We start from the raw sequence: 26,109 nt of genomic DNA on the forward strand, positions 1-26,109 counted from the left end.
GGTAACTACCTTTGTATGGAAGAAAATATGTCTCCCATAAGAACTACGTGTAAAATCTTTTTCGTTTTTAAGATGTTCAGAATTGTTTGGAACCGAAAATGGTTTGAATTGTGCTTTGTTGTGCCCATTTAATCACGAATTTGATGATATTTTTGTAAATTTTGGTTTTTGAAAATTCGCGAATAATGGTCAAAATACAGGCAAACCAGTGGTAATTAGTTACCTTTACCGACCAATGGGACACATATGTCCCATCGCGCCAAAAGCAATAAAAATTTAAAAAAATATTTTTTTGGAGAAAAGTCGATTATTTTTAGAAAGTAACGGACATTCCGCACAACATTTCAAATTTTCAGCTTTAAAAGTTGCACCGTTCAAATTATATAGGGTTTGGCGCAACTTGAAAAAAAAGTCAAGATTTTTTGACTTTGAAGTGTTCTATTTGAGCACAGTGATGATAAATATCCAATATTATGGTACTTTCTGGTAGCTACATTCATTCTCTTTCAATAGAAACCAATTTTATCGAAATCGGTTTAAAAATGTGAAAATTATTGACGAAAAACAAAATGGGACATATGTGTCCCAAAGGTCGTCAAAGGGTTAATACGCCGCCACCACGTTTGAGAAGTCCATCTCTACCGACACTGCGCCTTCTTGACAGTTCTCATATAAATGAGCCCAGAAGCGCCAACTGGTGCAAGAACATGTAATAGAACCGTTGTATACCAATAGTATTAAAAGCTTAAACGTTGGGTATACTGTTATTGACTGTTTTGAATAGTAGTTCTTTCACATAAAAACATAAAAATCTGCTTGCATTACACTGATATCTCTCTTATTCCATTGATATTTTTTCCAAAGGAGAAAAAAAAAGTATTTCAAGCCTCAATTGCACAGCATATCACTATTAGAATCATTGTGTCAACATGAATCAGCCAATAAACAAACCAAAACAAACACAAACCAATGAAATACCACGTTTGTATAAATATAGCAATCACTTGAAGAGAAAAACTCAAAAAAAAATGTTTCAATAAAAAACAATATTCTAATATTTTAGAAAATATAAAATTAAATGAAATTTTTGTGTTTTCACGTGTTTCCATCAACATGAATAACTGCGACAAATGTCACTTCATGTTGTAATTGAAACAATCGGAACGTGGAACGTCAACAAATGAACTGACATTTGTTCGCAATTCTTAAGTTACTCTTGTGTTGACAAAAACACGCAAAAACACGAGAAAAATGTTTGATTTTACGTTTTAAAATAACAAGATTAAATTCTTGCATTGAAAATTTTTTTTTGCGCTTTTTAATAAAAATAAACTCAAAATATTTCTTGAGAACAGAAAACCGCTCAATAAGCAATTGACACATGTATATATTTGTATGCAAGCTTTTGAATTTGACGTACGTTGTGCTTGTAGTACTTGTTCTTGCACCAGTTGGCGTTGACGTAAGAAGGCATAGCGTCGATCTCTACGATATACTAAGTATGATTCGTCAAAGTATTCGGCATCATGGATGTCCTGTTTCAGCCACGTCTCAGTTAAAATTATCATATCATGTTTAGTGCGCAAGCTACGAACATTTTGGTAGTAAATTGTGATGCACGAAACTCTGTTGTCATCCGATGTGCTTTGAGTTAGTTGCAACACCGGGGATGAAAATCGCGACGATTTCCTCCGCAGTAACCTGTGTAGTCGTTGGAGCGCTTCTTCACGACTTGCCGTGGATTTTGTTTCTGTCGGTTTTGGCTGCAGCAAATCTTTGAGCAATGGTTTGCGGGATTCCGTGGACGGTTTGGGCGCGAGCGCATCGTTTTCCTGTTGCTTACCTGAAGAATTTCCGTTGTCTTCTATTTTGTAGGCTGGTTTTTGTTGCCAAATCCGTTTTTTGACTTCAACTGGCCATTCGAAGCTGAGTTATGGCCTTTTTGAAGGAACCTTCCGCACGAATTTCTTCGATTTTCTGGCACGGCTGCACTATTCAAACTCTTTCACTATGAATTCTCTCTCATTCCAGATAGGTGAATTTGCAAACAGTTTATAATGCTCACTCGGAATGTCGATCTTGAACGATTGAAGAGTTACTTTTCGATTTTTACGTGCAAGACCAATTACCTTGATACCACCAACAAGATGAGTGAAACCTTCGGTGTGTTACAAAATGTCCGTGAGGTCGGATGGAATGGTCCCCGGATGGAAGGGAGCAACGTAAAGAGATCGGGTGGTAATTGGCGTAGGTAACACTGATTTTTTGGCTTCCGTTTTTCCCTGCTCGGCTCCGCGTGAGTCCGGTTTTGTCATTTTCGAGTCATTTTCCGATCTGTTCCGCAGTGTCACATTGGCATTTAGTGATGTGATTGGCAAAGAGTTGCCAATTGATTCCGATTCACCAATCCATGTCCAAGTCAACAACTTTATCTTGATTGTCAGTTGGAATTAGTGCGGGTAGCATGGGGGTGGGATCCAAATTCAGTCCATCCAGCATTTTAACTATGGGGGCAAGTTTTTGTTTGATGTCAACGAGGTGTTTTTTTAGTTCAATGCAATCTATGCACGTCATTTTGATAGGTTAGGTATCTACGTAAACACGTAAATAAAATTTGGCACAGAAAAAACGACAAAAAACAAATTCGGAAACGAAACTTGATAAAATTATGACGAGGGAGGTCTCAACGAACAGAATAATATATAACTTGATGATTATAGACGACCAAATATAGTTTAAAATTAAATAAAACTATAGACAAAATGAGTACAGTGAAACCTCGATTATCCGTCAGGCACCGGACCAGCACCTTGACGGATAATCGAAAAAGACGGATAATCGAGGTTTTCATAAAATAAGCCCAACCAATCAAAACTTCCATATTATTATTAGTTTATGATGAAAAATCGGGTGATGTAGAAAATATATGACACCCATAGAACAAAAAAACAACTTATGAGTTCTCTTTCTATAGATAAGATGGAAAAAAACTTAGAGTAAAAAAGAGACAAATGAAGTTGCGAGCAAAAGTGATACAACTCAGCATTGAGTGGAAAAGACGTTTTTTTTGCATTTTTCCGCCTGCTGGAAAAAGATAGCGACTAGGTTTGTAGTTCTTTTGATGTTCTACAATAATGCTGAACACACCTAATCGTTATCTATTTCCAGTAACGAGAAAAATGCAAAAAACGCCTTTTCCACTCAATGCTGAGTTGTGTCACTTTTGCTCGCAACTTTATTTGTCTCTTTTTTGCTCTAAGATTTTTCCGTCTCACATCAGTTATGGATTAAGAGCTCATAAGTTGTTCTCTTTTTCTATGGGTGTCATATGTTAGATACGAAAATAGATTTGTTGCATTGTCCAATACGAGAAATGTTTTCGGTAGCAACGCCTTCGATTTCAAATCTTATTGTACGAATGTACAAGCGAAACACAATTGATTTTGATTATGAATGTCAGTCGGCGACATTATTCGTATGTTCAAGTAAAATGAACTGAAAAAAAATTCACTTCCGCAAAGCGTGACGGTTAACAGAGGTGACGGATAATGGGAGGACGGATAATCGAGGTTCCACTGTATTGAAAAGAATAGACATGTAAAGATGACAGCTGTCACATGATTGATCTAGAGGTGTCAACGGACAAAATTTTGTCCGTCTGTCCGTCCGAACATTTTTTGAAAGAATTCAGACGTCCGGTCCGAAAGTCCGAATTTTTTGTTCAGGACCGACAATGGTATTTGTTCAAACTTTTCAAATTTTTTCGGACGCCCGAAAAAAAATCCAAAGCTAAAAAATATTCGAGCCAAAGAAAAATTCAAAAGAAAATTGAATGAAAATACGCTTTTGGTCATTTTCTCGTTTTTAGTTGCCACCCAATTGTGTTATTAGAAAAAAAATCATTTGAGCCGAGAAGATTTTTTGAAAAGTTCGAACAAATACCATCGTCCGTCCGAAAAAAAATTCGAACATTCGAACCGGACATCCGAACTTATGTTTTGGTTTTCGGACGGGCGGCACACGTGTGCAAGGGGGGTATTCAGGTTTTACCCCCCTCTAGGATTTCAAAGGTGAGACCTTCCTCGAGCGATTTGGAAAATTTTACAATAGATATAATCGATTTTCAAAAGTGAGGACCTTTTTTTTAGGTCTTCATTTTTTTGACACCCATTTATAAATTTGCAGACCCGCATTTATAAATTCATGATTCAAGTCAGTGATATTCCGTAAGGGACAAAAGCACAGCAAACTTAACTCTGAACGGTTTTGGATTTGCTGAATTTATTACCATTGCGCTTCACTGGGTTGCCAAGAACGGCCCGTGAAAATGTTCGAAATTGAATTTATACACAAATATACTAAATAAAATTTAGTTGGAGGTGAGGTGCGCTTTCAAAAAACAGTTTTTGGTTGCACACTTTTCAACAAAATCCAAAAAAAACTGTAGATGATTGTCGGGTCTCGGGGTTTCGGGTTTTGAACGCCCGACAAATAGTTCATTTGTTTTCAATATAGTGTCGCCTGAGTTGAAATTTTTTATCTATCTTCATTGAAATGGTACAAAAATGTTTGAGCCCTTAAATTTTAAGAAGAACAAAGCAACGTTTTTTTCGTATTAAATTGTTTACTTAAATCTAGTTACAGCGATATGCTTATGTATAAGCGTTAATAGCTTTTCAGGCCTTAAACGTCCTAATTTTAACTGTGCATGCGTGCATTGTTGTTTGCATAATTATTGAAAATAGAATTATTCTTACTTTAAAAATTTTTACTTTACGTGTAAAATTTTTAAAAAACACTTAAATTTTAACAAAGCAACGTTTGAATCAAAGGCGATGCAGTCAATCAATGACAATACATTTTCTTCGATGTCTATAATAGACATTGTCTATCTCTTCTAGTGATTAATTTATATTTAATAATTGATCCTTTCTTGTTGATAAGTCCGCAGAATCTGCTCATAACGGAATCAAAGTAAACCAATGCAACACCGAACCATAGTAACAAACGAGTTTGTTGTGTTGTGTTGCGTTGTATGAAATGAAATAGAAGTGTCGGCTCTATGTTTTCGTTCCAAAATCTCGTAAGATAAACATCGATAAACATTTACAGTTCGGTCGACACAGAGAAATTGGAATGGTTGTCATTTCAAATATTTGAATTTGACAGATGCTGGGTACTGTTCCGAAAACATATTCGAAATAGACAGTTTTTTGCTTCGAGTAGTGTGAATTGCTCCGTTGTGTGAACACCATAAATTGAAACCGATTTTTTCTCTCTTTAATTTAAAATCTAATATTTTTCTTTTCAAGATTATGAAAAACACCCCAAAAACTATATAAAAGTAATAATTAATTCCACAATCTCAAAAATATTGACATAATAATTATTATGGACTGCAATGTAAACGCAATCTTGATTTTTTTAAACGTGAGTGTGTTCTTTGTCTCGTACAATGACATAAGCAATGAGCACGTTCAATGGAATCAGCATAAAGTAAGGTTGCAAATGGTTCTAATATTCTTGTAAACTTTTGTTCATGTGTATGTGCCTCATCAGGTTTGAGTATGAATGGTGTGAAGTTTGTCTCTAAATTTAGTTTCTTAAACGCATTATTCGAAGCAAAATGTGTAGCGAATAACGTGAGCCGTGAATAGTGAATAGACTAGTCGAAAAAATAAAGGTGAAAGAAGAGAAAAAACAAATGGGAGAAAAGTAAATACCGAAACAACAACAAAAGAAAAACGCGAAAAGGTATGAAACACAGTGAAAAAAATTGATAGAGTTCTAAAGACAAAATTGAAGCGAAATGGTAGAAACGAAATCAATCCATTTTTATTATTATTGATGTATATTGAGTTTTGCAACATAAGGAGAAAAAAGCAACATACGGTTTAAAAATATTCCAACGGTATAGAAAAATCTTTATTAAAACATTAAAATATAAAGATTACTGTCTAATTTTGAATTTTATTCCGATGGATTTTGTTATATTCCAACAAAATATCCAAAAAGTTTCTAATATGAACCAAAAATCTATGGATTTTGGAATTATTATTTGCGCAAACTATATGATTTTTCAAAAACATTTTTCATCAAAAATACATCTTATGCCGGGAATGAATCTCTTTCACTGTTTTTAAATCTCGGGATATCTATGGAAGGGATATGGATTTGATTGTTATAGGGAAGAGATTACTACAAAAGCATCAATTGAGTAAAGAAAGTATATGTTCTGCCCATTTTAAAGTCTTATCGAGCAGAATTGTAGCCGAAACTTACACATAATAACAAATCTGGAATTTAGTAAAATTTAAAAATAACAAAAAGATTTTTAGTTTTTTGAGTTATCGACAATATTGATTTCATTTGATGAATAAGCTTTAGAAAAGGTTCAGAAATCCAAGAAATTCGAACAATACTAGATTTTCCCAGCATATTTTTTATGCATTATTCTTTCTTTACAGATAATAATTTCATCTGAAAATTATCCAATGAAGTACCATCGCATAGATTTGAGATCTCGTTTATCATGTAACTTGTAACTCTTGAACGAGATAACAAGTTTATTTTTGGGTCGTTTCCAGAAAAAATGGATGTTTTATACGATAATGCTTTGGACAATAATAATAACGTAATACCATTTTTGAACAATAACGATCAAAACCAAATCGACTTGAATGTTCCGCTTGTGAACCTGCATGAAGATATGAATAACATTATGGAAAATAATAGAGTCAATGAAAATATAGAGGTGAATAATGCTGATGCTGTAGAGGTATTGAACAATCTTAGGGATGATGAATTTGAGGAAGATGCCAACGAAGGAACATCAAACCAAAACAATGAAAACGATATATTTAAAGCAGATAGTTCATTAAACATAGAAAATGGCCCGAATGTTCCGTCAAATCCGAATTCTCAAAGCAGCACCCGAAAATCAAAAAAACGTAAGCGTCATTACAATCTAAATAAGAACAAAAAATGGAACAAGCCGTACAAACGTCAAAAACCAACTAATACCTCCAAATCTGATGCTGAAAATATGCTGCAAAATACTCGAAATAAACACTTATATACAAAGGTACCTAAAATTATCTTCAACAATAAACAGGCAATGCACCGGGGTGGTGGAGTGTCTAAGTTTTTTTTGCCAGACAAACGACCACGAAAAGATATTATTGTTCCTCCAACAAAATTTTTGCTTGGAGGAAATATTTCGGATCCATTAAATTTGAACAGTTTACAAGATGAAGCATTGGTGTCGATGGGTGCTGTGACACCGAAGTCATCTCCAATGACAACTCCTCCCAAAGTCGAAGTAATTATTCCGCCTAATATATACGATCCATTACATTTACTCGATCCTGTCGATTCAGTTGAATATGAAAAACAATTGGTTTCGCCACTCAAAGCACGCCGATTGAATAAACAACGCAGTAGAAAGAAAAAAATTAGAAAGAGTGTTCCAGATATTTCGACGCAGGCAACGAAAAAATTTGAGAATCAAGATGTACCGACCACCGCAGATACAATACAACTGACAGCATCGCCGCCGACGAGTATTGACATTTCAAATGAACTCTCAGATTCGACGATTGAATACTTGGGATCAGAAATAGTAACTATGCCTAAAAATACAGACGAGAAATTCAAGTTTAGTCGCGATTTACAGTTAGATTTGAGTACGGTGAGCAACAGCTCAGGGCGCAAGAGAAAATTCAGTGAAGGTGGTGGAGGCACTTGTTGTGCTACAGGAAATGGAATTAAAAAACTAAGACGTTTCGACTCAAAAGATAAAATCGTAAGCCCAGTCATCCCACAGCCTGGTGCATGGAAACGGCCCCCAAAAGTGCTTTTGGGTGCACCAAGAAATCGGATAAGAACTACCTCAACGAGTGGTAAGTATGAAATGTAATCAATTACGAGATGAAAAAATATAGCTAATGTGACCAATTGAATATCCAATCATTATATTTCGCGTTACCACTTTTTAGACGCAGATAATTCTGAAGAACCAAATAGTAATAAAAGAAGTGACTCGTCATTATTTGAACAGTCCAAATCGGGTGAACTACATGCTACAGTCCACAAAAAAGAATGTTCACCAGAACGAGCGATACCTATATATGAATCTAGCAATTCAACACAGACAGCAAATAATACAGCCGCATTTGGATTTAATAAAGAAACAGTTAAATATCAATTTGGAAACTACGTTGGGCAAAACTGTGGCTTACAAAATTCAATTATCAACCTTTCTGACGTACGATTAACAGTTTTCTTACGCCATGCTTACTTGTTCAAGGATAAGGATATTTTAGATATTGGTTGCAGCACTGGTCATATGACGATCGCTGTTGGTCGAAAGTTGAATCCAAAATCAATAGTGGGTGTGGACATTGACAAAAAATTGATATCCAGAGCGCGTCGAAATCTCCGTATTTTCCAACGGATTCCTGAAAGTGAATCACAAAATTTGAAGTTGCGCTGTAAACCAAAGTTTGGAGAAAATATTGAACAATCAGATTGTGACTATGACAGAGAAAAGTCTTCAAAGAGAATAAAATCGTATTTTCGAGTCAAAGATCGGGAAAGGCAATCTTCAAATCAAGTTGACTTCTTTCCACTAACATTTCCAATATGTTTTGGTGGTTTCCCGAATGTTAAATACAAAAACGAATCACCATCCGCATCACCTGCAAGCAACAGCACTCAAAATCTGAAAATATCTGAACAATCGGCAGTCGCGCAACAAGATCAAGCTAGGGAATCATGCACTTTCACCAAGTTACCAAATAATAATGAGGTTGAATCAACAATTAAAATTGATTCCATCTCAAATGGAGCTCACAAGGGTACATTTCCAGATAACGTATTTTTTCGCACACTTGACTATGCCGTAACCGACGAAATACAAATGGTTTCTGATAAACAACAATATGATCTGATTCTATGCTTATCGCTAACAAAATGGGTTCATTTGAATTTTGGTGATGCTGGTTTGAAAATGACTTTTCGTCGGATGTTCAATCAATTACGACCTGGAGGGAAGCTTATCTTAGAGGCTCAGAACTGGGCAAGTTATAAGAAAAGAAAGAAGCTGTCGGTATGTAATGTAATCGATTATTAAAAGAATAATTTTAAAATACCATAATTCTTCATCATGATTTTGGAATAAGATTCACTTGATCGACAAACGCTTCTATTTGAACCTTATTTCATAGTCATACAGTTATGTTTTTTTAGACTACTTCATTACAGTCGATATTTGGTATAAGACCAAAATTGACAAAAGCAATAATTCTTTGCAGCCAAATATTTACAACAACTACAAGAATATTGAATTTTTCCCGAATAATTTTCACGAGTTTTTGTTGAGTCCTGAAGTTGGTTTCAGTCACAGCTATACCTTGGGTGTTCCTAGACATTCTAGTAAGGGCTTTTACCGTCCAATTCAAGTGAGTAACCAATTGTCCTTTATTTGAATTGAAGTATAATATTCAAAATTATTTTAGCTTTACATAAAAGGAGATTTTACACCTAGTCAAGTTCGATGGAGTGACACTTACCATCCCCAAACACCCTATGAGCCAATGATTAGATATTCACATTATGTTGACCCAATGAGAATTTCGATTCCATTTGGCGCACATTGGAACTACAAAATGACTAATATGTACAAACACCGGGACACACCTTTTCCATATAGTACGAATCGATATAATACACCGTCTCATGGAATCTCATCATCTACATCCCGATATTATAATCCACTGGAAACGGACAGCTATTTACCCAGGTAAATGTCTAATTCATCAAGAATTACTCGAGTCCCAACCTTTTAAAACTCCAAATTTATTTATAAACAAGAAAGTTCACCTCGCTTCGCTCGGTGAACATTCTCGCTCTACGCTACGCGTAGAGTCTTTTAGAACCTACGAAAGGACTCATTTTGGGCCTAGTTTGTTATTGCATAACAAACTATAATTGAGCCGTTACATGAAATGTACTACATCACAATGTATAGATGGATTAGACAGATAGCATAGAGAGTACAATAAAGTTCGGGTCACCAAAAATCAAAAAATCAGCTAAACTTCTGTATTAAATTCAATACTACCACAATAACCAATACTCAACATAATACATCATAATATATCTATTGACTAGATCGAGAGGAGAGTAAGTTCATCTGACTTTGTTATGAAAGAGAAAAGTAAGTTTCTTTCGACTCAAAAATGGTTAAAAGCGAGTATGTTCATTTTTGGCGGGTCCTCGCGGTTTTCCACGGTTTCCGCGGAACTGATAAGAGATAACAACTTGGTGTCTTCGGCAAAGTTGTAGCACTCAAGGTCTTCTATAACATTATCTCTTATTAGTTCCGCGGAAAGCGCGAAAAATGATAAGAAAAAAAAGTTCTATATAAAATTTGCTTTTTTATGTGCGCGATTTGCGCGCAACTGATAAGAGATAAGAGATAGATGTCTTCAGCAATGTTATAGAAGACCTCGAGTGCTACAACTTTGTTCGAGTACAACAACACCATGTTGTTATCTCCTATCAGTTGCGCGAAAACCGTGAAGACCGCAGAGGCTAGACGGTACTACAATATACTCTTCTTTAACGCCAACAGAATCATCAGAAAACATACTCTCCTCTTTAAAAATATATTAGAATTTTTTCACATACTCTCCTCTCGATCTAGTCAATAGATATGAAAATTTTCAAGTATCGTATTGGTAATAACGTTTTAATCTCAATTTGTAGTTAGTCACAGATAATAATTGAACATAAAAACAGAAACTGTTTTGGAATTAAAAAATCCAAAGTTTTGGACTCCCATGGAGAAAAAAAAAACAAAGTTAGTACCTTTTACATTTACAATATACATTTACAATGTACGTTTCATGTAACGGTAAAAACCGAATAAAGAAAAATGTTCCTTAAATTTCTATGTCATGGTGAAACTTGACATAAAATATTGCAAGGAATACATTTTTCGTAAAGTTTCTCAAATATATGTCATCAAATTATCCAAAGAAAGCGAAAAACGAATTCGGTATACAAAAAAGAAAAATATATTATAGTGTACTAAACGAACCAAATAATTTTTAAAAATCATGTCGAACGAACTAACGTACGAAGTCGCGCCAAACTTCAAAACGCGCATATCTGTACACTACGCAATGTAAATGGGAACAAATCCCATCGATCAAGACCTATATACCACGAAAAATACTTTGGTTACTATGAAAAATGAATGGGCAAGCGGAATAATGAAACGTAATTCTGTTTTTAAATGAAGTGCCTCTGAGAAAAATTTTCAGTAAAAAAGCCCCACAAAAATATTGTCTGAATAAGATTTTCATACAAATTTTTATCAGACAATATTTTTGTGGGGCTTTTTTACTGAAAAATTTTCTCAGAGGCACTTCATTTGAAAACAGAATTACGTTTCATTATTCCGCTTGCCCATTCAAATGTGTAAAATTGCGATGAGCGTATGGCGTTCGCGTTTTTTGTTCGCCGAATATTTCAAAAAGATGACGAGATAATTGGAATCTGTAGAAGAAAAAAAGTTTTGGCATGTCGAGACAAAGCTTCGAAATGATTTTGAGCCTGTTCTGACCTACCAATTTCGTACCATAAGCCTCTGACTGAGAACCTGAAAAACGTTGTAAAATTACACTTTTGTATGGGAAGTACCCGAAAAAAGCATTTTGCAGGGTTTTGGTTCAGGCAAACTTATATTTGTTTGCAAAAATAATGGGAGTCTTCGAACAACCGAACACCTACTTGCCCATAAATTTGGTCCAAAATCGAAATTTCTTGAAATTTTGGAAATTCTGTTCGAAAATGATACTTCTAAAGCTAAATACACAGTTTCCGGTGAAACGAAAAAGAATCACCGGTGAAATTTTCAGTTTTCCACCAGCGAAATTGGTTGCGAAAAAATACGTCTAGGAAGCGAAATTTTTTTCGTTTCACCGGGAACTATGGACTCGTGAAAACTGAAGCACCCCTTGTTTGATAATAATTGTTGTGTACTGCGTTTTGCCGATACAACACAAGCCCACAGCTAAACACAGATTGTGTGTGAATTCTGTAAACGCGTGAATTCCAGCCAGGGTCGAACAATTCGCAAAACTTTCTGTACATATCAGCTTATAACTGAGCGCCGAAAACAAGGATTCTCAACAGACGTTGCGAAGTCCCCAATACCGCATATATGTGTGTGGCTTTTGACCGGTATTGCCTAATGCTGCATACGGTAACACAGAAGCTGCTGCGTTCACGCTAGTGTATTACAAACACACTTACGTTGTGTGTAATACGATAGTCACTACACACAACTCACGCACACAAAGATGACTTATGAGAAATGGTCAAAATAGTTATTTTTCAAGGTCGAAAGTGCTATGAAAAAAGTTTTCATTGAAGGTAAACTTAATTGCTGCGGAGCGGAAAAGTTTGGATTACGTATGTAATTCGTTTTATTAAGGAATTCGAGTTCATGTTCGTTCGCGTTCAGTTCACCTTGTTCAATGCGATAAAATAAATGTTTATGTTTGTTCGAGTTCATGCTCGCTTAACTGAGCGATGTTGACGTGCAGGTGAATAAAGGTGTCAACGGACAAATGGACGGACAGCCTACTTTTTTACACAAGTGACCAAAATTTTGTCTAAATGAACGAATAATGTGGGAAGCTATATACCAAATTGTAGGTTTTTAGGTTGTCTTTCCATCTATATATAAATATTACAGTTATTTTGAAGATTTGGTGCCAATTTTGAGGAGAAAAAGCTGGATAGGCAGATTTTTCAAACGGACGGACGGACAAATTTTGGTTTTGTCCGTCCGAAAAATTTCGTTAGAAAAATTTCAAAATAACTGAAACATTTATAAATCGATGGAAAGAGGACCTAAAAACCTACAATTTGGTATATATCCAAACATTCTGACACCAAAAAATTCAGGGGGGGTCAAGCCAAAAATTCAAGGGTGGTTAAAAAAATCAATTACATCTAGTGTAAATTTCTTCCCGAAAAAAATTGCTGACCGGGGGGGCGGGGGGGTGATCCACAATTTCGAATTTGAAGAGCAAAAAAAAAAAAAGGTCCTCACTGTTGTGAAAACCGATTCTATCTAGTGTAAAACCAGTCTCCGAAAAAAGTGAGGACTAAAAAAAAAGGTCCTCACTTTTGAAAATCGATTCTATCTAGTGTAAAACCGGTATCCAGAAAAAAGTGAGGACTAAAAAAATCGTTGTAGGTCCGAAAATGGCAACGGGTCCAAAAAAATCGTTGGGGGTTAAATTTTGCCAGGGGGGGTCAGGATCAACGAGATCAGACTATGTCAGAACCTATGTATATATCTTTCCATATTATTGGTACAATAAGACATAATTTTGGCCACTTGTGTAAAAAAGTAGGCTGTTTGTCCGTTTGTCCGTTGACACCTTTACAGGTGAACACGAGTGATCATAAGGCGATAGCATGAATGAAAATGCGACAGAAAAAATCAGCAAAAGCCTTTAATGTTTCAAACGCTTCGGATTGATGGCGCTGTCAGAAGCTCTCTGAAGCACATCAGAACTGGTGAATGTGATTATGACAGATAATATTTGTGTTTACTTTTAGAAACGTTGACTGTCAAAGTAGAGAATGTTCTGTCAATATAAACCAAAATACCAACATGGCGGGCTAAAATGCTGTCATGGCGGATATCTTTCTCATTAAACTACACATGAAAATATCTCAAAAACGGCTGGGAAAATCAGCCAAATGGACCGTGGTGTCACTCCCCAAGGGGAGTGTAGACACCCGGCTGGTTTAATGGCCCAAAGTTCAAATCCGGTTTGAGCTCATCCATGGGTTCTCAGGATTTGGCCTGATCCCAGCACTTGCCCTGTAGTAAAATTCCATACAAAACATGAGTGTGACTTGTAAAGATGCTCACAGGAAAGGAAAAGCTGGGAATGGATCAGCCCGAATCCACTGGATTTGAACATTGGGCCATCAAACCAGCCGGTCCATTTTGCCGTGGTCCATTTTGCCGTGGTCCATTTTGCCGTGGTCCATTTTGCCGTGGTCCATTTTGCCGTGGTCCATTTTGCCGATTTTCCCAGCCGTTTTCGAGATATTTCGATGTGTAAATTTTTATTGGTTTTAATTTACCACTTAAGAGGTGAGTTTGGATAAATTAGCAGAAAAGCGTATTAAAGTTCGAAATATTCCATCATTCTAAAATATTTTCACTAGAGGCGCTCTTACAAAAATCCATCCATTTAGCCTCCATAAGAAGCAATGTATTTTTTGTTCAAGCTATCGAACTACGCGAGTGATCACAAATGAATATTCACGTCCAGTTCATTTCGATTTGTTCAAAATTAACCATTCTGTGTAATATCAAGTAGCCAAGTGGCAGAGTAACGTTAGCGGGGAGAAAGAAAAGACTCGACTGACGTTATTACATGAACTGGGAATTCAATCAATATTTTGGTTGCCTCAAATAGTAATACATGCGAAAACAAATATGCTAAATTGACAAAACCTAAAACATTACATAAACATGACTTAAATAAATAGGTATATATAGGGTGTCTTGATATATGCGTACGGCACATAACACATAGCTTGCCCTAATAAGAATAATCAAGGCACTAAAAATTTTAATAAAAAATTTTGCATGCAAAAATCTTACAAACGTTTTTATATTTGAAAATTTTCCTGAGGTGAATATAATTTTTGTTTGCACATCCAATCCGGCTAAAGGTGTCAACGGACAAGCCGACGCTATGCCCTCTCTACTCCAACGCCAACTGGTGCAAGAACAAGTACTACAAGCACAACGTACGTCAAATTCAAAAGCTTGTATACAAATATATACATGTGTCAATTGCTTATTGAGCGGTTTCCTGTTCTCAAGAAATATTTTGAGTTCATTTTTATTAAAAAGCGCAAATTTTTTTTTTCAATGCAAGAATTTAATCTTGTTATTTTAAAACGTAAAATCAAACATTTTCCACGTGTTTTTGCGTGTCTTTGTCAACACAAGAGTAACTAAAGAATTGCGAACAAATGTCAGTTCATTTGTTGACATTCCACGTTCCGATTGTTTCAATGACAACATGAAGTGACATTTGTCGCAGTTATTCATGTTGATGAAAATACGTGAAAACACAAAAATCTCATTTAATTTTATATTTACCGGGTCTAAACTATTAGAATAATTTTTTTTTTGAAACATGTTTTTTTCGAGTTTTTCTCTTCAAGTGATATTTATACAAACGTGGTATTTCATTGTGTGGTTTGTGTTTGTTTTGGTTTGTTTATTAGTTGATTCATGTTGACACAATGATTCTAATAGTGATATGCTGTGCAATTGAGGCTTGAAATATGTTTTTTCTCATTTGGAAAAAATATCAATGGAATAAGAGAGATATCAGTGTAATGCAAGCAGATTTTTATGTTTTTATGTGAAAGAACTACTATTCAAAACAGTCAATAACAGTATACCCAACGTGTAAGCTTTCGAATACTATTGGTATACAACGGTTGTATTACATGTTCTTGCACTAGTTGGCGCTTCTGGGCTCATTTATATGAGAACTGTCAAGAAGGCGCAGTGTCGGGACAAGCCTTGTCAACGCGATTTTTTGACGTGAAAATACGTTTGATGTATCTAAAATGAAAATCCAGTTACAAATTAGTTACTAAAAATAAAGTTTTAGTAATTTTTACGTAAAAATAAAAAAAAATGTAGTTTTTGTCCGTCCATCTGTCCGTTCAAGACCATCAGAAAACGTCCAATCGTTCAGAACCCACAAAAATTTTGTTGTCACGGGCACAAAAGACAGATGGGAAAAAAGACGGACAGTCCGTTCGTTTGACACCTTTAAAACCGGCCATGAGAAAAAATTGCCACCCTTCCTGTTCATGAATATAGTAAACAATACAGCGCCGCCTGGGGGCTAAGTGCAATATGTCATACTTTCAACGTTCGAACAAACACAGACGCGTACTTGTTACAGCAAACTATGTGCATGATTCTCTATTTCTCCAACCAGTCTCCAGGTGCCGCTTTATTTTTCTTGTTTGACATTTCCCTATCTGTTTGTACAGACGATCAGAGGAGCTGAAAATTGCATTCACCTCGAAAAAATTCAGACGGAGATTTCGAGAACGCATAATATCATTTTCGCACGGCGAAGTGTAAACTAGGCTTAATTTAAAAAAAACGACAAAGCATCTAAAAATGTAGAAATCTGAAGTAATTCGTGAAACACAGTCTTGAGTTTTCACCGAGCTCACTGGAGTAGAAAAAATTCATATGAATTACCTCCACGATTATATTTTCTTTTTATTTTATTTTCCTTTCCTTCTTTAGTTATGATAACGTTGTTCAAACAAGACACTATTGTTTTGCATCGCCTTTATACTCTACCGTGTGGTCGCCACCACCAAGTGGACGAAGATCTGCATCACAAACGCCTCTATTTGGAAGTATTCGAAGAGTTGATTCAGATGACCAGGTTCGTATGACAATCAAAAATATCGACCATTCCACACGAAATCGACCAAGAATTGGATCGACCCTCTCCGAATTGACTGAAAATTTGCATGGAGTCTTGTTTTCGGTGGAAAATGAGAAAACCAAAATCTTAGGCCTGTAAGTGGCCTACATTTTTGAGTTCACCCAGTGTAAATTTTTCGAAAAATTGAAAAAATCAAAAAAATGGGTTTGTGGTAACTAAAATCTAATTAAGAAGTAGTTAACACATTGCCAAATCACTGGTACCGTTGAAAAGGGAATCGATGGAGCTAAAAAACCGTGAAATCACCTACCCACTTTGACCCCATTGGGGCCTCCAAAAATGGGTTCAAAATATAAAAAGTGGATTATCACTTACAGGCCTAAGATTTTGGTTTTCTCATTTTCTACCGAAAACAAGACTCCATGCAAATTTTCAGCCAATTCGGAGAGGGTCGATCCAATTCTTGGTCGATTTCGTGTGGAATGGTCGACATAGACAATTTTTCAATTGGTATCATTTTCATAGGATTCTGGCACAAAGCATGTTTACTTAACACCACGGGGATTGGATGGAAGTACTTCATCTTCTCGAAGTAATGATGAAAATTCGCCACAAACGCAACATGTGTATGCAATAGGTAGTAGTCGTTCATCTGATCTAGATACGAATACTAATACTAATTCTCCAAAGCACGTATATGCTTTTCAATGAACTACACATATCTTGACATTAAAGATGTAGATATTTTGCACTTTTCTTTTGGGACTGATCATAACCTGAAAAAGAGAAATGGTAGATTTTAAAATAGAGAGTGAACCATTCTGCGTCAATTAATGGTCACCTTACAACGTAGCGATTGATATTCAGACATCATGCAGCAAAATTAGGCTAGAGTGAAGTTATAAATAATAGCCTATCGGGATAAAAAAACAAATAAAATGATGTGGTCATAATGAACGTGAGATTTTGTTCGCCCGATAAATAGATACGGAACAAAAATGAAGCAATTCATTAAAGTAGAACATGGAAAAGAAATCCGTAAGAATGAAACATGGCATGTGCCATTTCAAGTATTTCACTTTGCGGTGTTCCGTGTTGATAGAGTTTTTGTCTGCAGTGTCGTTTTGAACGAATCCTCTCGAATTGTTTCATATTAATGGATCTATATGAGGGCCTTATAGTGAAAGTGACCAACAAAAAGTTGAGCGTAAAAGTGACCTAACTCCATACAAAACAGCGTGACGGTAGCATGTGTTTTGTATGGAGTTAGGTCACTTTCACTCTCAGGCCCTCATATCACATTGTTTCGTTACTCGAATATTTTTTCGTGTGTTTCATTTTAATTGATTCCCGAACTATTGATTACGTCACACGTATTTATCACAGAATGCATATTAAGTCATAAGGAGTGCGAATCTCGATGTGGCGATAAAACCAATGAATTGGGTACACAAAATATATCGGAGCGCCGCTTCTATTGCATTGGCTTTTATGGAAAAATTTACACTAAAGGGGGCCTCGACACCCAGCTGGTTTGATGGCCTAAAATACAAATCCGGTGGAATTTAGGCAGATCCATGGGTTCTCAGGATTTGGACTGATTCCAGTACTTATGAAGTCATTTTTCTTATGTTTTGTATGGAATTTCAAAAAATTACACCAGAAAGGATGTGCTAGAATCAGGCCAAATCCTGGGAATACATGGATTAGCTGTAATTACACCGGTTTTATATTCTAGTCCATCAAACCAGCCGGGTTTCTTAACTCCCTTTAGAGAGTCATACCACGGTCCGTTTTGCCGATTTACCCAGTCGTTTTCGAGATGTTTCGATGAGTAAAATTGGCCTTGGAAGCCAATGCAATAGAAGCGGCGCTCCGAGGTTTTCATACAAACTTCACATGTAGATAGTCGCAACACAAGCCAAAAATCGAAAAAAAAATTTAAATTTTTGATCAATTCTAATTCAGTATTTTGTGTGCCCAATTCATTGGTGTTATCGGCACATCGAAATTCGCACTCCTTATCACTTGATATGCATTCTGTGATAAATACGTGTGACGTAATCAATAGTTCGGGAATCAATTAAAATGAAACACACGAAAAAATATTCAAGTAACGAAACAATGTGATATAGATCCATTAATATGAAACAATGCGAGGGGATTCGTTCAAAACGACACTGCAGACAAAAAATCTATTAAAACGGAACACTGCAAACCGAAATACTTAAAACGGCATATCATATGCTATGTTTCATTCTTACGGATTTCTTTTCCATGTTCCACTTAATTGGATTGCTTTATTTTTGTTCCGTATCTATTTATCGAGCGAATAAAGTCTCACGTTCATTATAACCACATCAAATGTTCCCTACATTGAATATTAGTTTACTACATGTAGAAATAGGCGATGTTATGGAGTCATATTAATAATATGATATTATGAATTAGAAATGAGTTGGATGGGCATTCAATTGTCTGAATTCAAATGTTGTATGTGGGGATATGCGAATAAAACACTGACGAATTGGAGATAGAACAATATTGTTGCATTTATTGAAAGTTTTTTCTACTTCAGGAAGTCTGAATATCAAATGCTTTTTTGTGTGAACATCAATATTTTACTCAGAATTTTATGCTGTTTAAATTGAAACTAGACACTTTTTTATTGGACTGTTCATATTAAAGTGCGCCTCCGCAAATTAGAAACCCGAGAATTAGAAAACCTCAGAAATTAGAAATGTGTTTCGGGTATGGACAATTTCGAATTTCCGGGGTTTACTTCTAATTTGCGGGGTTTTTCTGGTTTTTCATAGCAATTTTTGATGGAATTGTAAGAACCTCAGAAATTAGAAAACCCCGCAAATTAGAAAAGGTCTCGGGACATTTTATTTCTAATTTTCGGGGGCGTACTGTATTTTCAAATTTATGTATGGTAAATATTTCGAGAAAGATATCTGTGATTTTGATTTTGTTGTAAAAGATCGAAGTTTGAAAAACATGAAAGTCGAACGTATAAATAAAAATACATTTTATAAACCGTTGGAGATAAGTTGTTTTTTTTAAATATAAAAAGTTTATTAAAAATTCAGTTTGCTTCCATTTTGTTCCCTCATTTTCAAACAACTATGAAATCGTTCAACATCTTACGGGCTAGTTCGCGGTTTCCGGATTTCTTATATATTAAATGCAAATTATATGCAGCTTCTCTTCGTAGTTCCAAATGCATCGAATGATTTTGAATCAATTCATTTGTAAACTTTAGTACTTGTTTATAGTAATGAACAGCAATGTGACACATCCCAAATTGATGATGTAAACGACCTAGATTATATTGAATTTCATTGTAAGCCTCAGGTTCCCGAAATTTTGCATATTCGTTGAGAAATGAAATGGACTGTGAGATAAGCATGTGTTTTTTAGTTGTATATTTTTGTTGAGCTATACTCATGTAAGTGATACCGATCAGTAAAGCCACTAATGGTGATGGATCTATCTTGAAATGTCTCATGTAGTCGTTCAGTGCATATTTGTATGTTCCAGAAACAATCCAATAGTTCGCACGCAAGATTTTTGGCCACTCCTCAATTGCATTTCCAGAACGATCAATCAAACGGTTCAGAAATCTGCTATAACGGCAATTGCTGTCGGTAAATTGGATAATAACATTGAAGAGGTTCCACATTCTGTGGTTTTTCAAATGTTTTACTATCAGATCCTTGATAAGTACAAAGCCGAAATTCGAGTCGCGATTAAAGATAGTTGATAGAAGCGCATAAAAATACATCTCCCGCGTGTATTGTATTCCGAAACGTTTGGATGATAAGGCAGTAAATGTTAATCTTTGCATTAAAGTTACTTTTTTCATGTTGAGCAATGTTTCCAATACAGACTTCAACAGATTAAATTCCTCTTCAATTGATGGCTGATTTTCAGATATGCCTACAAATTCCGGGCCTTCCTCATCTTCGATTGGCTCTTTTCGAGCTCTTCTGTTCTCACGAATCAACTGGAGTTTATTGCTCCATTTGCTTGTATGCGTCACTACGAACATTTCGTAGGAATTTCGCAATCGGATACAGTGCCGTGAAATCAGGAGCATTGCCACGTTTATATATTGTTCAAAATCACAAATTTCCTTAAGCATGAAACAACGTTCATACAGTACACAAGGATCAATCAATTCACTCTCTAAATTCTGTTCAAGAGCTCGTAGCGCCTCTCCATCTCGTCCCTGCTGTTTCAATAACGCTGCTAATGTGAGCCGTGCATCAAAGTGTTGTGGTGCCATCGCAACTACTTGGGAATAGGAAATTATAGCCTTATCACAATCACCAATAGCGCGATAACAATCAGCATGCCTTAACCAAACAGCTGCCAAACAATAATTTTTACTTTTGAGTAGTGGTTCTAATAGTCGAATCGCCTCACCAAACTGTTCCATTTTCATCAAGGCTTCAGCGACATCCAGGTAGCAATCACCAGCATCGGTAATATTAATGTGTGTAAAAATATTCTCGATTAGACACTCCATTAAATGGAACGCTTTTAATTGAATCAAGCTCACGATAAGTTTACTGCGAAAGTCTAGAATCATTAATTTGGGTATTTTTACTCTATCAATTATTGTATTGCATTGATTGTTAGTATGGTAAGTCACTTGTAGATCGGTGTGTTTGCATAATATGTCAACAACTTGTTTGAATTCATTGTTTGATATCAACAGTTCAAAAAGCTGGTTCAAGTCTTCATTCTGGAAGAGTCCTGGTACTTTCCTGTAAGTGTATGACATGACCACCAGTGCCTTAGCATATTGTTTTGATTTTATGAACCGTTCAGTAACCATTTTAGCTGTCTGCAAAAGGAATGCCCCTTGTTCAAGCGGTATAATGAACACTAAAGAATACCAGCAGCGGAAAGCCATTTTATCATCATCAATTGATTCCAACAGCTCAATACGTTTAAGACGTAGTTCAATATCTTTGGGATTGAATTTTATTGCTTTGGTGAAGCAGTTAATAGCACGTTTGATGTCATTTTGTTCAATGCAAAACTGTGCAATACGAATCCATTGTTCTGAGTCTGCAGGGTTAAGATGTGCAGCTATCAACGAAAACTGGAGATATTTTTCGGGATTTGAATCATGTATCTGTGCTAAAGTTAGAAATGGCTCCGATGCCAATGGAACTTGACGAATGATTTCTAAACAAACTTTCTCAGCCAAGTCGTTTTCCCCACGTGCGTATCGCAAATTGGCTTCGCCCATTAAACCTTGCAATGCAGCTGGTAAAACACATCGTCTGCGTTGTCGACCGTCCCTCATTTTAACGCGGCCTTTGAGATTTCCGCGCATTGCATCTTTTCGTGTTTTATGAAGTTCCGCTTCAAAGTGTTTTGAGGCCTTATTTTTCGATTTTTCTCTTTGTGGTATAAAGTCTTCGATACCATCGTCATCTTCGTCTTCGTCTGATATGTTTGTGTTTTCATCCATTTCTTTGTTATATTCAGAAAACGACAGTTCTCCACTTATCAATTTTTTAATAAGATTTCCTTCTTTTTCCGAACTAGACGGACCAGCAAGTACTTCATCTGTTTTCTCTTTACTAAATAAACTTTGGCTGGGTGAAATATTCTTACTGTCCATTTTCTTTTCGTTCACGTAAACAAACTCATCCACTAAATATGTCAACTATTCCTCGTCAGCTCTTATTTCATCAGTTAGTATCTTCTAAAATAAATTAAATAGTAAGTATACAGTATTTTTTATTTTTAATAGTTGCTTAATATGCACTACCACTATGTTTCATGTTTTTATAGAAAATGTATTTACAGTGTTTTAGAAAGAAAATATTCTGAAATTCAAGAGTTCTTCATTTGAAGTGACCTTGCGAAAATATAATGAAACTTCAATTGCTACAGCCATCAACAGTTGTACGCATTGAGCTGTAAGAGGTCGCTGTTTTTGGTATACCGTTTGACATTTACTATCGAAACAATCAATGGAAAGAGATGTCAAATGTAACAAATAAATAGTTACCATGTAATTTTGTGTTATTCAGGCAAAACGTATATGAAATAATTCCAAATCGATTTTTTGTTTTCAAAATATACATATTTATATCTTATTTAACAGCATTTTCACAGTACCTTTTAATAGTAATTACATTACAATGTTAAAACCTAAAGCATTAACACAAGTTCTGAATCAAGCAAACACCGGTGGAGTTGAACATACACTTTTATTAAATCACGAAGGAGCTTTATTGGCTTACTCTGGGTATGGCGACAAAGATGCTCGGGTCACATCAGCTATAGCTAGCAATATTTGGAGTGCATATCAAAAAAATGGGAAAAATGCGTTCCGTGATAGTCGATTGAAGCTTATGTTACTGCAATGTGAATCTGGAAACGTGGTTATTTGTCAAGTAGTTAATTTACTGCTATGTCTTTACGCCAGAAGCACTGTGGGAATGGGACTATTGCGACAAAAAGCGACCGCATTAGCCAACTATCTGGAAGGTCCAATCAAGGAAATTGCATCCTCATCATCCTCATCATTATCATCGTCTTGATATTTAAATATTTCATCATTATATTTAACTGATTTTTCAGATTCTACAATATATTTATCATGGAAATGATGTATTGATGAGAAGATAAAATAAAATATATGAATAAAAATAAATAAATAAATGGTTAATCCCTACATATATTGGAAGGATATTGATTTATTTTGGACACAATCACATCACATACTTTTTGTACAATGCATTCACATATTTATGAATTTTCTCAATTCTTGCAACATAGCCATTAATTTGGTGATTTTTTCACATAATAATTATTTCATAGCCATATCAATTTACATGACTCAACCAGCAGTGACTTGTAAAGATCAGACGTAAAATATGAATGAAAACTGCCTTTTTTCAGAAATAAGGGGAGTATCAAAACAACGGAACCCTTACTTTCCTGTGAACTTGGTTTAAAATTCTTGAAATTCTCTATACAAATTTGTTATTCGCCTTAGATATACATTTTTCTTTTGTTTATATTTTTTTAACATCGCCAATCACTGATTGAATATATGATTTTGTACAATAATAGTTGATTGATAGTAATACAATAGTTGATTATGGTTGTCATTCTCGATTGGCATAAGAATTTGGTCTGTAAAAGTTTTGACACAAAATAACCTAACCGAATCATGGAAGTGAGTAGGCAGCCGAATTGTAAACGGTCCAAAAAAGCCTAACCACCTGAGAGAAAGATTATTATTATTCTGCACCATACAGCATTTCTTCGCCAGAGGTGGTTTGATATAAATATTCATAAATATATATATTATGTTACATTATATAAATTGCTATATTTGCATTAAATTTACTACTCTCTCCATAATCTATTTCTTTTAAAATATTCAGTAATTCTCTGTTTAACAGTATTTGTACTTGTGTTAAAATCATTTGAATAAATATCACAGACTGGAGCTGGAACATTATGATAATTCTTATTTTCCTTATTGGTTCAGTCTCATCTTAAGTGCTGCAACGTTGTATGGCTACCAGCTTATGCCGTGTATATTGATAAAATTAAGAGCGTTTGGAGGAAATTTACTCAATTTGCCCGAAATGAGTATCGTACAGCAGCCAACGGATATAATATCACCGACTACAACAAGCGACTTGAGGCTTTGAACATGACATCGTTGGAGGAAAGTAAATGCGCCATACAAACTACCTAAAAATCAAGGACAATTTGATGGACAAACAAATCAGAACAGAAGTGCCACAATTCTGTAAATACGCAAACAAAGTGACTGATCCATTCAGAAATTCAACAAGTCGCGCAAAATTCATCACATCAGTACAAAACAAACAAAGCCAAACTTTTAATATAAAATACTGACAAATTGTTTTCTTACATCCTTACTAAATGTATAGAATTAATGATGCATAACTGTGATTTTTACACCAATTTATTGTAAATTTAGCAACATTGACTGTGATATAGCCATCCATTGAGTTGGTGATTGTATTTGACCCAACGGGATGACAACTTCTAAAAGAGCACTGACGCGCCACCTACAGTTGGAAAAATGCATATGGGCAAGAAATCTGACTGCCTCGTTACATTCACACGATTTTTCGAAATATCTGTGCTCATATCTCCTTTATAAGCCCAAAAACCACTTGAAGTATTATACTGAGGAGAGTCTACGCCACAAAACAAACATTTCATACCAATAAACCTTCTCTCTATCTTTTACACCCATCGAGATATAGCCGTTTGTTCGTTGGACTGGAAGGTTACAATTTTGGCGATGTGTTTGGAGGTTGTCTCACATGTAGCTGAAATCCAGTTCCTCTAGCAGAGCATCTTATTACTCCAAGGCTCTGTTCGCTGTCTGAAGGATCAATGAAACGATCAAAACCATAGATACCCCAAAAAAATCATTTCGGGTCGCTCTATGATCAAAAATATGCGGACTGCCTCGTTACAGAAAAAAGACTGCCTCGTTACACAAAATTCCTCGGGTTAAATAAGTCAAATATCAAATTCAAATTCGATTCAAATCAGTTGGTAACAAATAGAAATACGAGAATTCATCATGATTTTTAGTTTCGAATCGATTTGTTATAGAAATTTGTCATAAATGACTTCTATTTCTTCGATCAAAAAAAGGACTGGAAGGTTACACATTTAAGACTAGATCGTTACAAAGTACATCGACGGTTAAAATAAATGCAATAATACTCTCGAAATTGATTCAACTAGGTACATAACGAATAGAAATGTGATCATTCTTTGTGGCGTTCAGTTATAAGATTGATCACAAAGAAAAAATCCGTCATCAAATGATCTCGATTTCTTCCAAGGTAACAAAGACTGCCTCGTTACATATGTTTGAAGGCTCGTATGAGTGTTTTAGTCAAATAAAGTTACTAAAAAATTTTATTTTCCAGAAAATAGGCAAAAAGTTCTTAAAAAAAACTAATATAGCGTCTTTGTTGTTGATGTAGGTATACATGAAAAAGAACTTTCGGAAATTTTAGACTGGAAGGTTACATTCGAATTTGCAGCACCTTTCAGAGCCTTCAAAAGCACAATAACAAGATGTATTCATTGCAAAAACTGACCAAAATATCAAGATAACATCGTAATCTAATAAACAAAATTGAATACAGTAGAACCTCGATTATCCGTCAGGCACCGGACCAGCGCATTGATGGATAATCGAAAAAGACGGATAATCGAGACTTCCATATAAATAGAAAAAAATAACCAAAATTTCAATACTTTCTAATTAGTTTATGATGAAAAACAAGGTGTTGTGAAAAATATATAATAGATTCGAGAACAGATTTGGTGCATTGTCCAAAATATTGGACAATCTTGTATATACGAGAAGTGTACCGAAAACGCAAAGCCTCTGATTTCAAATCTTATTGTGCGAATGTACAAGGGACACAATAGATTTTGATTATGAAAGTTAGTTGGCAACTTTATTCGTATGTTCAAGTGAAATAAACTGAAAAATGAACTAAAAAAAACTTTTCCACCTTGA

General features: G+C 35.3%; 3 protein-coding genes across 4 annotated transcripts; 2 read left to right on the forward strand and 1 right to left on the reverse strand.

The window, feature by feature from the left end:
* Positions 1–5,198: 5,198 nt before the first annotated feature.
* Positions 5,199–17,491, forward strand: LOC129571750 (7SK snRNA methylphosphate capping enzyme bin3). Its single transcript, XM_055451606.1, has 7 exons — positions 5,199–5,754; positions 6,468–7,901; positions 7,998–9,109; positions 9,315–9,461; positions 9,519–9,802; positions 16,394–16,538; positions 17,067–17,491. Exons 2-7 carry the CDS (start codon positions 6,593–6,595, stop codon positions 17,250–17,252), a joined length of 3,183 nt encoding a protein of 1,060 aa, XP_055307581.1. The 5' UTR covers positions 5,199–5,754; positions 6,468–6,592; the 3' UTR covers positions 17,253–17,491.
* A 1,577-nt stretch (positions 17,492–19,068) lies between these two features.
* Positions 19,069–22,515, reverse strand: LOC129571751 (general transcription factor 3C polypeptide 3). 2 transcript variants are annotated; one of them, XM_055451607.1, is made up of 2 exons: positions 22,372–22,515; positions 19,069–22,269 (listed from the first exon to the last, which is right to left on the reverse strand). In XM_055451607.1, the coding sequence occupies exon 2, from the start codon at positions 22,183–22,185 to the stop codon at positions 19,660–19,662; it is 2,526 nt and encodes an 841-aa protein (XP_055307582.1). In that variant the 5' UTR covers positions 22,186–22,269; positions 22,372–22,515; the 3' UTR covers positions 19,069–19,659. The 2 variants fall into 2 exon arrangements, with proteins under 2 accessions (XP_055307582.1, XP_055307583.1); XM_055451608.1 differs by having other exon boundaries at positions 22,336–22,463.
* A 42-nt stretch (positions 22,516–22,557) lies between these two features.
* Positions 22,558–23,190, forward strand: LOC129571752 (ragulator complex protein LAMTOR2 homolog). Its single transcript, XM_055451609.1, has one exon. The coding sequence runs from the start codon at positions 22,712–22,714 to the stop codon at positions 23,111–23,113; it is 402 nt and encodes a 133-aa protein (XP_055307584.1). The 5' UTR covers positions 22,558–22,711; the 3' UTR covers positions 23,114–23,190.
* Positions 23,191–26,109: the final 2,919 nt, after the last annotated feature.

The sequence above is a fragment of the Sitodiplosis mosellana genome, unplaced genomic scaffold (assembly GCF_009176505.1).
Source record: "Sitodiplosis mosellana isolate CC-2019 unplaced genomic scaffold, AAFC_SMos_1.0 Smas_scaffold_3243, whole genome shotgun sequence".
Classification (NCBI taxonomy): Eukaryota; Metazoa; Arthropoda; class Insecta; order Diptera; family Cecidomyiidae; genus Sitodiplosis; species Sitodiplosis mosellana.